General features: G+C 35.9%; 1 protein-coding gene and 1 long non-coding RNA gene across 2 annotated transcripts in view; one reads left to right on the top strand and one right to left on the bottom strand.

Moving 5' to 3' along the window:
• The window catches only part of LOC128920183 (uncharacterized), an 87,810-nt gene that overhangs the window by 47,729 nt on the left and 23,859 nt on the right, over positions 1–16,222 (bottom strand). The window lies entirely within an intron of this gene.
• LOC105217521 (fibrinogen C domain-containing protein 1-like) lies at positions 9,434–11,312 on the top strand. Its single transcript, XM_054226833.1, has 4 exons — positions 9,434–9,676; positions 10,162–10,229; positions 10,311–10,940; positions 11,023–11,312. Exons 1-4 carry the CDS (start codon positions 9,581–9,583, stop codon positions 11,147–11,149), a joined length of 921 nt encoding a protein of 306 aa, XP_054082808.1. The 5' UTR covers positions 9,434–9,580; the 3' UTR covers positions 11,150–11,312.

Genomic DNA, 16,222 nt, shown 5'->3' with positions numbered 1-16,222 from the left:
GCTCAGTAGCTTCATCACTCCTAGCTCCGTGAGCAGATATTAGGTCGGAATGCATCTATGAGAGTGAGTGGACACTGCCATCGCATTTGAAGCGTGTTTACTCTGAGTAATAAAATTAGGCATTCATACAGTTCTCTGAATCATGAATTTGATAAGAAAGAGTCATCATTTAATCATCACAATTTATTTGTTTCTTTTTCTTTTTGAAGTGAAAACTTCTTATGGCGCGTTAGGCACTTTTGTGGGTGAGCATTTTCAGCCGTTTTCGCGGTAGATGAGATTTTACACAGATATACACCAGATTGAGTACTAATGAAATTAGTGCACTAACTCATGAGCCAAACAAATTCGTGCAAATGAGTACTAATACTAATATCAAAAAAAAACTCATAGTATTTCTACACTCATATGTGCCGTCAATTTATGACTCAAACGAGTGTATAGTAACAATTTGATTTACTCACTTATTCATTGGTTGAATGAGTTCGGTACACTGATCGGAATGAGTGGAATTGTGACTTCGTAGCTGAGCACGAAAGTAAAGATACCCAGTATGAACTTTGTCACATTCCATTTTTCATTTTTTCATTGAATTTGCATTTTCGTGCGTCTTTATTCATTTTCAATATATTAATATTAAAAGAAATTTATTTGAATCTAAAAGTATTAACTTTACTGCCATTAAATAACTTAAAACATTAAATGTAATACACAATATGAACGAACAAAACACATCGTTAGTCAATTCCCACACGCCACATTTGCCTAGCGGCGGCACAGACTTCGTCAGTTTTACTTTGATCATATTCGTATCACTTTATTCATTCAGCTATACTCTTGGTGTTTTTTGGTGGTATGGCTCATTTTGGTTTAGCTTGACTGAATTATTGGCTCATGAGACAATTGAGCACTTCAACGAAACGTTTTGAGTAGAGATTTCAACATAAACTTTGCAGATGTCAAAAATCAATCATTAATTTAAGATATATAAATAGATTTAAATCAAAATTGTTCATTTCATACTTTAGTTACCATAGACCTATTGTTTCAGTTTTAGAATTTGATGAAAATCCTGATAAAAATGATGAAAATGCTGATAATGATGATATAAGAGTTGTTGAAATTATGGATGAGAATTGATAAATTTTGTATTTGCTAATATTTAATCTTTTGAATAAAACCACTTCCTTCGAATATAGTTTCTGTATTATTATACTTCATGTCCATTTAAAAAGTGCCCACATTGCTTTGATAAACTTGATTTTTTATGTACAATTTCTCATGTCGAGAGCGCACCTAAAAATGCTCACCCAACGGCGTTTTTGTCATCCAGAAGTCTTAGATATGGGGTAATATATATATACAATTGAAAAGTAAAGTCCTCTCTCGGCGAACCAAAATCAAACTCTACAAGTCGGTTATCATTCCCATCCTGTATGTATGTGTTATACGACGTCATTGACAAAGTTCAGCGAATAAAAAGACAGTGGCTACGTTGCCTAGGTCAACGGCGCGTTCTCATCGATTCGGCTATAACCGGCTAAACGGTTCAACGCCAATCACATACATACATGATGAGGATGACGAGGATGACGAGTGGAGTTGAAATCCGGATGTCTGTCCGTCCGTCTGTCCATGCAAGCGATAATTGAGATATCTAAATGAAACTTGGTACACATATCCCTTGGCACCCTGAGGAGGTTGGTATTGAAATCGATATTTAATGCAGTATATAACGCAATCGAAATCGGACCATTGCCACGCCCACAAAATGACGAAAACCGAAAACTTATAAAGTGTTATAATTAAGCCATAAATAATGTTATAAAAGTAAAATTTGTTATAAAGGATTGAAGGAGAAAGGGGCATATTTGGTATTTGTGGGCGGGGCCCCGCCCCTGCAGAGTTTTTTCTACATATCTCGTATACTACCAAAGATATGTCAGCCAAAGTTTCCGCAGTCACTTCCCTCACATATCTCATTACACACCGTAAAAAAGGTGAACTCGTATGATAACCACGCCCACCGACCTTACAAAGATTAGGTTGAAAATTGCTAGAAGTTCGTTAACTCACTAACGAAAAACACCAGAAACACTAAATTTTATATAAGAAATGGTAGGAGGAAGCTGCACTCAGATTTAAAAAAAATTGAAAATGGGCGTGGCATCGCCCACTTATGAATCAAAAACCATATCTCAAAAACTACTCGATCGATTTAAATAAAATTGGGTATATAATATTTTCTTAACACCCTACTTCCTATATAATAAAATTTTGAATTCCATCTGATTGCTTCACTCTGATGAATCACATCATCTTAATGTAGTGTATTAAATAATATTAGAATTTACTGCATAATTAACGCAATTTTTTCTGAAATTCCTTACAAAGTCTAAAAAAGTCTCTCCCCTGGCTTGTCCCCTTGCTACTTTATATTTAACTTTCGGACAATACATATATTTTTTGTATGAGATGCTAAACCTGAACTAAGTTCAAGCGGACGTAAAATAATTAAAATTAAGTATTGTTAAAAAAAAAACAAAATTATTTTGTTTATTTCATATAATATTTTAAATAAACTTTTGCCAAATTTTGTTTCGTTTGTACGACATAAATTCAAAGACGATCGCATTGAGATTAGTGCTCATGGGCTCATTTCAGCCTGAAGTTAACAATACTAAACGCGAAATCCGTTTGAGCGCTGTAGTTTTTTAGTTATTGCGGCCCGATCGTGCGGTGTACTGGATTTGAAAACTGATTTTGTCTCTCCCCTGGCAATTCATATAACGTATATTATTCATTTAATTTATTTGCCTTTATTGTTCTAAATTACTAATACTGTGATAATTAAAGTGAAATAAATAATTAACCCAAAAAATAAATCAGTCAATTAAAACAATAATTTTTTTCATGAAAAAGTCTTTCCCCTGGCAAAATAACTGCCACCCGGACCGGAAGTCATGAGCTGCTTGAGTCTTGAAACTCTTTCTTGCTAGTTTGGACTGCTAGTTTGAACTGAGTGGACATTTAAATGTTAAAGTCCTCTCTCGATGAACCATGAACGATGTCAACAACCGATGAGACGGCACTAGGAGTTTTCGAGAAAAGGTGGAAGATTTATGGTCCTTTGAACATTGGCAAAAGCGAATACCGCAGATGATGGAACGATGAGCAGCTATACGCCGACATAGTTCAGCGAATAAAAAGACAGAGGCTACGTTAGCTAGGTCATGTTGCTTGGAAAGTGTTCGATGCAGTACCCGCTGGTGGAAGCAGAGGAACTGTAAGCCCTCCATTCCGTTGGAAAAAAACCAGTAAAAAGCGACTCTATTTGTATTTCCAATTGGCGCCAGACAGCAAAAAGGAGAGAAGACTAGCGCAAAACTTGATTCGCCTATAATCGCATAAGCGGTGCGTACGCCAAATATGTATAAATATATATGTATGAATATATAAATAAGATCAGGTTGGCCAGACTCTCCCCATGCCAAATCATCTTTTGAAAGGGCAGAGGATATAAATATTACGTCTTTAAAAAGTCAGATATGTTTCTGAAAGATCTTAAGATTTTATATTTAATATTTGTTTCGTTTATTTAGGATAAAGAGTGAATTTATTGATTTGTTATTTTAATTTTATGGTTTATTCATCTAGGAAAGAATACTATTGTAATACTATTTTAAATTAATTTTTTGCTTTTGGTAAAATAATTATCTACCATAAACCTTACGTCACTCCCCTGGCCGATGTATTTAACCTGGTCGTCGAAAAAGTAATAAAATATGTATTAAGTGACTTGCCCTTACGTGAGAAAATAAATAAAAGGTACAAAAATCATAGTATAGAGGTTTCATGAAAAAAAATCCCGTTTTCTCTATGAAATTGAAACCTCTTATCGTAGAATCACCCATACATAAAGAACCGATGAAAATAGTGAATAAAACTTTACACAAATACTGTATTTGAGCTGAGACATCACTTGTGGAAAAAAAGAGAGATTGGACAGTTAGAAAATATGGTATGTGCGGATTTATTTAAAGTCGAATTGAGAAACCTCTACTAACAGCCACATCTATTAGAGGGATACCTAACTTGAAGTTCTATGTTCACTTTGTAGAACAAATAACCCTCTCTTGGGCGGACTCTCTCTTGAACGAACAATTATTTACTGTAAAATTGAGCAAAGAACCGGAACCGTCCGGCCGACGTTTTTTGAAGTTATATTGAAAAATCTTGATAATTGATTTGAATCATGACTCATTTGTATAAGGGGTGTCTATATTCGAAAAAAATGTAAAAAGTGTTTTAATTAATAATGTAAAACTCAGCAATTTTGTTTTGTTTTTATGATTCAAAAATGTATGTATGCCTCAAACATTCCAGTGTTTGTTGCGATATAGGATTTGTAAAGTATGAATCAGAGCGCTTGATACTATACTACACAGTAAATTGAGGAATTTACATAGTAATAAAATTGTTGGTTATTATACTATTTTATACGTAAATATAAATGTAAAACGAAATTATATGAAATAAAACAATATTCTCAGTAAATTTCTGACAAAAATCTTTCACTTTGGAGGGACCAAAAATGCGAAAATGCGCAAAAATACTGAAACATTGACCGAAACCATTCGCACAAGTATTCCACAATATAATGAACAACATAGAATTGCAAGCGATGGTTTAATGCAAACTTTCAATAGTGGATGTGGAGGAATTTACTTTCTTGATGCTCTCGGGGGTACTGGAAAATCATTCATAATTTCATTGCTATTGAAATTACCCCTAAATGACCTCTACATTGCAAATCAAGGAAACACCAATTTGTAACATCACCAAAAATAGCGTTGTGGCGGAAATAATCCCGATATGCAAGTTGATAATTTGAACGCATCTACAATGGCCAACAAGAGGTCGCTGGAGGCACTGGACTGGACCAATTTCTGGTGGAGCCATCTAACTCTAACATACGACTGTTTCTGCAACAATATCAAACTGCGGTTGTGTTAGTTAACGCGAAACGCTGGCAGTCAAGTTACACAGTCTGTATTGTCTGTCTAACAGAACAATCTGAAAATAGTAACTTAATGCCAACAGCAAGCATCGTGGGATTCGCTGACTCAACATACTCCCAACGGCTACGACAGGTAACTACAGCGAGTGCAGCGACGGCAACGTAGGTTAAGCTATAGTTGTAAGTGAATTGTATCTTTAGTTTTAAAAGAGACTCTATAAAGAGCACTTCAAATAGAATAATTGGCGCCCAACGTTGGACTGGCAGAATCGTAGAAGGACAGAGAATTATCCACTAAATCTAAATAAATACAATGGACCACGCAGCATTAAAATTGTAAGTAGAGTGCTCAAAAAAAATTCAAAGCTAAAATTAAAGTGTGCAAAAGCATTTAAATATTTTTGAGGTTATTATAAATTAAATTAAATAACTTGAAATAAATTTATAAAAAAACCAAATAGCTTTAAAAAAAATTGTGACAGTGTTGTTATTCAATTTTATGTAAACGACGTTTTAATGAGCCATAACGACAATTTAGAAGATTTGATTGAAAAAATTAGTAATTTACAAACTTCTCGACGAAATATAATGGACGCAAATCAATTAACGGCCTTAATACATGCTGCCATGACTGGCGCACTTCAACAACAACAACAATCATTTGACCTTAAACTACAACGATTGACGGACCAAATGACCACTCTGACCACTGGAAAAACTCCACAAACATTTGAGCCAGTAAGAATATTACCCCACGTGAAGTGTGAGGAGCCCCTTGATCTGGTAAAATCATTACCAGAATTTGATGGGCAAATAAGTTCCTATGTGTACTGGCGACAGGCCGCCCATACGGCATATGAGGTATTTAAAACATACCAAGGCAGCTCGAGACATTTCCAATCAGTTGGAATAATTAGAAATAAAGTTAAAGGCTCGGCTGATGCAGTTTTATCATCATTTAATACAGTGTTAAATTTCGATGCTATAATAGCTAGATTAGCTAGATTATATGCGGACAAACGTCCGATATATTTAATTGAACAGCAACTTTCCACTTTAAGACAGGGTAATCTTTCTGTGATCCAATACTTCGATGAGGTTGAGAAGAAATTGACTCTCCTCCCAAATAAGACTATAATGACTCATGAAGGTCCAATAGCCGATTCCATTTGCGAAAAATATAGGGCAGATGCTTTACGAATTTTCATATCAGGTCTAAAAAGGCCGTTATGCGACCAGTGACCGACCTAGTGACCTACCTAGTGCATTAGCATTAGCACAAGAGGTAGAATCAAATAGAGAGAGATATTTATTCGCTTCAAATTTTGCAACATCCATTGAAGATCAAAATAAAATTAAAAAAAGTATTAACGCAGAGAAAAAGATAGAACATCAACAAAAAAACCCTCACTTTCCAAACAAACAATATAGAACAAATCAAAATAGATTAGTGGTAAATCCCTTCTCCCGTGGATTGAGCGTGGAGTAGGAAATCATGGGAGGAAAATAAAACTACTGGTAGACACAGGAGCATCAAAAAATTATATCAAACCAATACCCGAAATAAAAAATATCATTCCCACATCTAGACCATTTTTATTAAAGTCTTTACATGGCAATAGTCCTGTAAGGCAAAAGTGCAAAATTAAAATGTTCGGTGTAATTACAGATTTTTTATTTTACCTAATATATCAACTTTTGATGGTATAATTGGATTAGATCTATTAAACCAGGTAAATGCTCAAATAGACTTGAGCAATGGAATAATACGACATGATTTTGGAAACGAAAACCTGTTGTTCCATGAATGAAAAAATGTTAATTTTATTAATGTAAGAAGGGAAGAGATTCCTTCTTCTGTCCGAAATCTGTTTTCTAAAATGATAACTAATAAAAAGAAGGCCTTTGCAGATTCTAACGAGTCTTTGCCTTTCAATACAAATATTATTGCTAACATTAGAACAAAAACCGGAGAACCAGTTTACTCCAAACTCTACCCATATCCTATGGGCATAGCAGACTTCGTAAACAAAGAAGTAGCTGACCTTCTTGCCAATGGCATCATTCGTCCTTCAAGGTCCCCCTACAATAACCCGATTTGGGTTATTGATAAAAAAGGAATAGATAAAGCAGGGAATAAAAAGAAACGTTTGGTGATTGACTTCAGAAAACTGAACGAGATCACAATCGAGGACAAGTATCCGATGCCAAGTGCAATGGTGATATTGTCAAATTTAAAGGGTGCTGAATTCTTTACCACACTTGATTTGAAGTCTGATTTCCACCAGATTGAGTTAGCAGAAAGGGACAGGGAAAAAACCGCCTTCTCTGTAAATAATGGCAAGTATGAATTGTGTGAATAATGGCAACTTGCCTTTTGGGCTTAAAAACGCCCCGAGTATATTTCAAAGAGCAATCGATGATGTTCTAAGGGACCAAATTGGCAAAACATGTCACGTTTACGTCGATGACGTTATCATCTACTCAAAAACAGCCGAAGATCACGTAAGGGACATTGAATGGGTGTGTTACGAATCTCTACAAAGCTAATATGAGAGTATCAGTAGAAAAATCAAAGTTTTTCAAAGAAGAAGTAGAATATTTAGGCTTTGTCGTATCAAGAAATGGTATAAAAACAAGTCCTGAAAAAGTCAACGGCATAAAATGCTATGAACAACCGACCACACTTCGCGGACTTCGTTCGTTTTTGGGATTAGCAAGCTATTATAAATGTTTTATCAAAGACTTTGCCAGCATAGCACAACCACTGACAGACATGCTAAAAGGGGACAATGGCAAAGTAAGTGCTACCCAATCGAAAAAAAAATTAAAGTGGAATTAACACCAGAAGGTGAAGACGCCTTTAACAAACTTAAAGAAATTCTGTCATCAGAGGATGTCACGTTAACGTATCCAGATTTCACTAAACCGTTTGATTTGACAACCGATGCTTCCTCAAGGAGTTTAGGAGCTGTGCTTTCACAGGAAAAGAAACCAATAACCATGATATCGAGAACACTTAGAGAAAAAGTAGAACATTTAGCAACTAATGAACGAGAACTCTTAGCAATAGTGTGGGCACTTAACAGTTTGAGAAATTATCTATATGGTGTAAACCATTTGAACATTTATACAGACCACCTACCTCTAACATTCGCAGTTTCGGATAAAAATCCAAATGCTAAAATTAAACGCTGGAAGTCACTCATAGAGAGTTTCAACCCAAAAATCTTTTATAAACCAGGTAAAGAAAATCATGTCGCCGACGCATTATCAATAAAGAGCACTTCAAATAGAATAATTTGTTTTCGAAACAGTTGCTAGATATTGGAATTGTTAAGGTCGCAGTTGACACCTCGACCGAAGGAATAACATTTCCAACAGATTTCAATCACTTTACAGACTAGAAAGAGCAGTTTATTCCGCGTGTTTTCCGGACATCAACAATATAAGAACCATAATTGGCTGAGTGAACGGCAAAGAATCAAAGATGTCGTTGATCTCAATGTGATTATTTAGAATTTCCTTCCGGGAGAGTTTACACAGCTACAAACCATGGATGACTGAGTCAACTATCCCACAGATTTCTTTCATTTCTTTCATCATTTGCATTTGCCTGAACTGCTGCGTAAGAGAAATCAACCTCGACTATGCAAGGGAAAGAGGCTGGCTCTTAAGAAGCTAATGAATATCGTCATCAAAGCCAAGATCATCATGAGAAAGTACAAAGGAGAATTTACTAAATATAATTTAGCTCCAACTTCTTTAACCCTTTGGTAGTGCTTTTCTACTATAATGGCCACAGAGGGACAGCAATAAATGGTAATTGGAGGCAGCCACATTGGGAGTGAACACACAGACTCAACATAATCGCTCCAAAAGACAGATATTAGAAAGCTGCTGAAACTAGATTTCCACACATTCGAATTCTCAACAAAGAAGCGATCTATGAGAAAGATAAAGTATTGATTTCGCTCTCATGACTGAGAAATCGAAGCCCGTGAAGACAAATAGTTCTGCAAGTAGTTTCAAACAATAGTCTATAATAATTTGCTGTGAGATCACCGTTTCTCTCGAGTACTGAGAAAAGCTAAAAGTCGACATCCAGAGAATATAGTGAATGTAGAGGAAATTCAAAAGTGAATTCATACAATTTTCGATTATCGCTAAGAATTTTATTGATTTCGACGGTGATTTCGAGGGTAACAGCCTCCACCGTCTGAACTAGCGAACGGTTGCTTAATCTAACGCAAAGCACGGAATTCAGTATTCAAGGTCTTTTGTGTTTTCTGACAAGCCCACCTAATCGTTTTATTCGAACGTAGCATTAAGTGCTATAACTCAATCGTGAGTTGAGTTGAGCGAAAGACCTTATCATGCAGTAATTAAATTCATTGGAATTAGTTGTGATCATTTGCATTGTCTCTCAGTTGGTAAGCATGATCAAAAGGTCATTCGTTATCACAACTAGATTTTTGGTGAACAATATATGGCTGCTTCCTGCTTCCAGCATAATTGAAGATTAGCTACATAAAATTCAGTCAAGATTTAGACACCAAGATGGCACATCGTTTTCTATATTTTTATTGCACCTGTGCGTTTATATTGCATTCGCAAGGGTGTGATATATTACTTCAAGTGAATTCTCAAACACCGGTATGTATTATATATATTTATTTACGATTTTTAACACTTCCGGGGCTTTATAGTAAATATAGCATACTATGTCAGGTAGCTTAGCCAAATTAAGTGAGTGTATTAGCTTGCATGGATATTGTGTAGTTTCGTGGTGAAAATAGTAGAAATCGATCAAGGCATTAACCTAGGCCTCATATATAATGATTTGCGTTATTTTAGTTAACTTAATGCCGAATATGTGGATCGAATTGTGTGTTATCTTAAAAATATTAAATAAATAAATTGCGAGAGTATAAAATATTCGCTTGCATTCGAACTTAGCACTTCCTAACTTGTGTGAACATAAATTTGTTGCAGAATTCTTCAATAATATGTAGACACCTTGCATAGCTATTTACATACACATGAGTGTTAATATGTATATTCATAAATTTGATAAGAAAGAGTCATCATTTAGTCATCATAATATTTTTGTTTTTTCTTGTTTTTGTAACCCATTCCAGACATTCTGCAACAAGCTTTGTGATGATGCCGTCAGCACTATCAAAGAGCTGAACAACAAATTAACCGAGTATGAACCCAGAGTGCTTAACGTTTGCTTTTCAATAATTGTTTTTGTTTTTGTTTTATTTTTATTTTATTTGTTTATTAGTTTGCAAAATGAGTTGTTGACAATAAAGAAACGTGATAACGAAACAAACTCCAAATGTCAGTACATAAAGTTAATAGAATCTCACAATGAAGGCTACAAAATTCTACTAAGAACTGCAAAGAAATGTTCAACGTCCTGTGCTGAAGCGATGCGTCAGCCAAATGGCACATATGCAGCGAGCGGCGTTTATGAACTTTACTTAGCTGAATTCTTTTCCCACCCATTCCAAGTATATTGCCTGCAAGATCCCGATGGCGGTGAACCATGGGCTCTAATTCAACGTCGACAAAGCAGAGAGACCGACTTCGACCGCGATTGGATTGATTACGAACACGGATTTGGTGATTTGAACGCAAATTTGTTTCTCGGCTTAGATAAAATACATGCGCTGACACAATCGCGACACCATGAGCTGTGGATTCACTTAGAAAACTTTAAGAATGAAACACGCTATGCTATGTATGATAGTTTTGCAATTGGCAATGCCGATGAAGAGTATCCGTTGAATAAACTTGGAAAGTATAACGGCACAGCTGGAGATTCTCTGAAATATCACCTTGATCAAAAATTCACAACTAGAATTTGTACAAAATGTACAGGAGGTTGGTGGTTTATTGAATGTGGTTGGAGGTAATAGTAAATATCTAATATTTATAGATCACTTTTAACTCACATGATAATTAATGATAATTCAATTTGATGGAATTTGCAGCAATCTGAATGGTATTTATTTGGAAGAAGCATTAGCGAAAACGTGGTACAAATACGGTGTGTTGTGGAAAACGTGGGATAGTTATTCTCTTAAACATGTGCATATGGCAATAAGGCCGCGTTCGTAAGCCAACCTCTAACCCGACGATGCCTGAGAACAACTTCACCAGTTTGATGAGCTGTGTTTTTATATTTTTCCTTGATTCATGTGGCTACAATTCTTTTTTCTTGTAACTTAATTTAATAACAAAATAAAAATACATTTTTGTTCGAAAAACATGTAATAATACTGATTGCAAACTGAGTTTGTTTTTAGTGGTTTGTGTATTAAGTGAGTATTTTTTCAGTTTCACAAGTTGCTTGTGGACAACTTTGGTCCATAGTGGTAAAAAAATGTTGTTTTCTGTTATGTGCCCAAAAGAGAAACTTGTTGTTTGGAATATTTCGAGTTATGAAGACAGTGATGATGATGAATATGATGATTCGGTGATGTTAGTTCGAAACTTCGGAGACATTGCTGTAAACGCAGAGAACATAGACTTTTGGAAGAAATTTGTGAAGAGAGAGATGAGTCGCCATATTGGTAGAAGATAATAGCCTTGAAAATGATGTTAATTCTCTAAGAAGGATGCATTTGAGGTTACATACAATTTTTGGTAACATGCTTACAACTTACTGTAATCGATCTTATCATGAATCAAAGCAATTTGTTTCGCCTTCAACAGTTTGGTATTGAACTCACATGCACTCACGAGGAAATAAGGCGATATGTATAAATTCTTCATGAGATAAATTTGTCAATTGATAGTTTATATTTTTTGCAATCACCATGTGCTCCAGATCTAAATCCGCAACGATCTTTTGACTTTCTCCATTCACAATATATACAATTGCTTGCTGAACAGACAGTGGGGAAATAGCCGCCGGGGCTGTGGCCTATTTAGGAAAGAAAATAAATATGATACTACGACGAAGAGATTCGAAAGCTAGAAGAACACATGAATGCATCTAGAAGAATAGCAGATCACCATAATATGTATGTCTAGAAATATATCTGTTACATACATATATACAAGTAGATGACTTTGTATGCTCTCCAATAATATGTAGACGCAGCGTCACTGAATGTTCTCCATAAGATGCAATATAAAATTTCGCTCTCGTAAACTCAATTTTCTACTCAATTGAATGTCACACATTACGAATTGTGTTTATCTAACGAGTTTGTGAGCAAATATTTGAGCATGGCTTTGCTGGCAATATTGTTTCGCACGACAGCAACCAAAGTAAATATATTTATATTGTATATAAGCGAGTTTCGTTTAAGATGCAACATTGTGTAGATTACACAAAAACGGTGGAAAGAGAGAATTGCAAAAAAATAAATAAAAATCGCAAGTGGACTAAGCAACTCTTCAACCTTGGTAAAGTAAATACATATTTCCCAAGTAATGTTAAATAGAAATTTCGGACACTAGCTGCAGAAGCTACTTGGATCATTTTAACATTTCCATCAAAAATGTCACGCCTTTACTAGATTAGGGTACAAATTGTGGGAGCTCACTTTTTTGGACAACCATATGAATATAGAAGTAAAAGATATATACAGCTTTCTAATAGATTCCAGGCACTTTACGGAAGGATTGTTCTTTACAGTTGACTTATATATGTTCCCTCACTGAAGAAAGGTCTAAGAACCAAACTTAACATCGGCGTTGAGCTCAATCAGTCATCCGTATAATATTTGTACAAAGGAACACAATAGGGCGGGGCATATTTGGATGGAATTTCGTTTTTTGGAAAGCGGGCGTGACGCCGCCCGCAAATATATTTTTGTAGATATTATCTCCCAAACTACTTCAGTTATATAAGTATCCAAATTTACTGGATATATTTCCCTTTAGTATCTGATTATGCATCATCAGAACCACGCCTACCTCCCAGACAAAGGTTGAAACTACTTAAAGTTAACTCACTAAAGAAAAACTTCGGAAATATTAAATTTCACTGAAGTAATGGCAAAACCAAAAGCTTAACTCCGATTTAAAAACAAATGGAAAATGGGCGTGGCGTCAGCCACTTATGTGTCAAAAACTATATCTCAGAGACTACTCGACCGATTTCAATGAAATTCGGTAAATAATATTTTCTTGACACCCTGATAACACTTATAAAAAATGGGCGAAATCGGTTCACAAGCACGCCTACTTCCCATATAACTAAGTTTTTTTCCATCTGATTCCCTCACTTCATAATATATACATTAGGAACCTATGATGATAGCGGAATAAGACTTAACACAAATATTGTATATGATCTATGGCTTCACTTGTAGAAAAATTGTCGAAATCGCCCTATAACTTTTCAAGGTCCCTGATTTCGAACATGAAGAACTCAGAGCCTAAAAGTAATTTTTCACCGAAAATAGCGGTAAATCTCACAGATATTTTAATATAATTCAGAAGGAATCTTTTTCTTCTAATAGTGTGTCTCTGTTGCAAATATGGTAAAAATCGGGTCATAACTTCCCAAAGCTCCCATATACCTAATTATATTTTTTTAGATATCTTAGCCAAAGTTAAGTGGGCGTATTGATATGTATATAATCTAGCTTGGTGGTGTAAATAAATGAAATTGATTCAGGAATTACCTCAGCCCTCATATACTATATATAATGATTTTCGTTATACTAGTGGACTATATGCCGAATATGTGGGTCAAATTGTGTATTATCTTAATAATAATTGCGAGAGTATAAAATGTACGATGACACTCGAACTTAGCCCTTCCTTACTTGTTTTCATATGGTATTAATAGAACGAAACTATAGCCTTAAAACATTTGTGATTATATTCCTTCGAATTTCCATCAAATATATGTATGTATACATGAATCTCTATTTTGTATCCCAGTGTTTGGCAGACTTTTTAAACAGTCTCTTGCAACTTTGCTCATATTTTTTCAAATATTGATTATACACCAGATATAAACTTAATACCGTCAATTACGTAAATGCCACGCACAATTAGTGCCGACCGAAATTCATATAAACACTGCGATGGCAAATTGTTTGTAGACGAACGTGCTTTGGCGTAAAATAATGAGATTATTGCTAAGTGATGTTGGTATGCGGCACACTCAATATGGCTTCACTTAAATGAATACTAAATTTGCATCAATTATTTAAAGGAATACCGAAAATCCTCATTGCTTTGTTGTAGTGAGTGGGCTGTGTGCCACCACACTCGCCGTTATGTGTCGTATAAAACAAGTCATAGGGGACTTTTGGGGTCCAGGAAGAGGTCTCTACTGTGGTTGGGCACCTCCAATATTTGTCACTGAATCAAAATACGTCAAAACTTGTTCAAATAAAATACATTTCATCCAGTAAAAAGGCTCATTTCGCATCAAGAACTTTAAAGGATCCTCCATAGTTTTCATTTTTCTCACAATCTCCACTCACTCACTCACTCAACCTCACTCCAGACGTGAACTGTGTGAAATCTTAGGCAGTGTTTTATTCCATGCATTTTTTTTGCGTATGTGAGTTGAGTGGAACCAAACCAAAAATGCCAAAGTTTGTATGGAGGAAGGTGAGATGGAAACTGCATTCGACAGACTGTGTTTGAAAGACCTCAGTAGTCATACTTTCGGTGTACCGACATCAATAAATTTAAATCCAAGGGCGTTCGCCATGGACAGGAACAGATGGTAATCACTTGGCGCTAGGTCCGGGCTATATGGCGGATGTGATAAAAGCTCCCAACCGAGCTCCAGTAGCTTCTGACGAGTCATCAACGAAGTGTGTGTTCTGGTGTTGTCCTGGTGGAACACTACACCCTTTCTGTTGGCCAATTCTAGACACTTCTGGTCGATCGCCTGCTTCAAGCGGCCCAGTTGTTCGCAGTATATGGTAGAATTAAGCGTCTGACCATATGGGAGCAGTTTATAGGGGATGATTCCCTTCCAATCCCATCAAACCCAAAGTAAAACCTTCCTGACAGTCAATCCCGAGTTGGCCACAGTTTGGGATGATTCATCGGCCTTCGACTACAACCGTTTTCGCTCGATATTGTCGTACGTGAACCATTTTTCGTCGCCAGTCACCAGCCACTTCAGAAATGGGTCGAATTCGTTCTATCTCAGCAGCATATTGTAGGCGCTGATTCGGTCAAGTAGGTTTTTTGCGCGGCACCCAAACATCGTTTTTTTTGCATCCAGCCTTCTGCAGATGGTTTAAAATGGTTTGGTGACTAACTCCCATCTCCTGGGCGATGTCACGAGCTGCCACGTGCTGGTCTAACTCGATGTTTTTCATGATTTGATCGGTATTCGTCTTCACAGGTCTTCAGCCGGCTGGCTTATTTAGCCAAAATAAGCAACGAAGAAATCTTCAACAGCGGAAGCCAACGCGTGTACAGAAAATGTTTGTAATAATCATAAACGCTCATTTAGCCAAAGCAAACGTTCATTTCAGCTGGCCTTCATCAGTGTCAATTTTAATCAAAAGATTGGCCAAACAGATAGGACGATGATTGTTGACTTTGCAGGTAACACTGTAACGGTGGATTGCCGTATGCGTGTGTGTGTGTGTATTTGCCACGGCAACGTGGAAACTAAGCAAATGCTTAGGGAATGATGTGGCATAGTATTTCATTACAATGATAACTTTTTTTGACTCATTATATACGTAGATTATCTTCGAGGTTTCCATTTCTTGTTTCCCATTCACCAGCTGTAAGGATATGAACAATATTTATACCACACCGGCAACATGTTGCATAGTGTATGATGCCCTAACGCTAGTTTGTAACAATAACTAACCGGGATATATATAGGTTTATCTATAAATATAAAGATGTTTTATATTATATAAACTCGGAAACGGATTTTTGCCATGTCCACAAAATGCCGTTATTGTAAGAAAAGGGAATATCGTATCCAAATTTGGCTCATAACATCCTTATATGAGCAGTGCTTCGTACACATGATAACCCTGCTTCAAAACTGATAGCATCATTCTCGCTAGCTCTGTCTACCGTATATGAAGCTCACGCTCCCTTCAGTGATTTTATACTATATATATTTATCGGTCAGAATCGAAGATATATTAATAAAATTAGGTAGACGTGTAGCACATAAAATGCTGTGATCGGTACCAAAAATGGTTGAAGTCAGCGCAAACATTCCTTTAGACGGGG

Source organism: Zeugodacus cucurbitae, chromosome 3 (genome assembly GCF_028554725.1).
Source record: "Zeugodacus cucurbitae isolate PBARC_wt_2022May chromosome 3, idZeuCucr1.2, whole genome shotgun sequence".
Classification (NCBI taxonomy): domain Eukaryota; kingdom Metazoa; phylum Arthropoda; class Insecta; order Diptera; family Tephritidae; genus Zeugodacus; species Zeugodacus cucurbitae.
The sequence above is the reverse complement of the archived record's forward strand: the minus strand, read 5'-3'. Positions and strand labels throughout refer to the sequence as shown.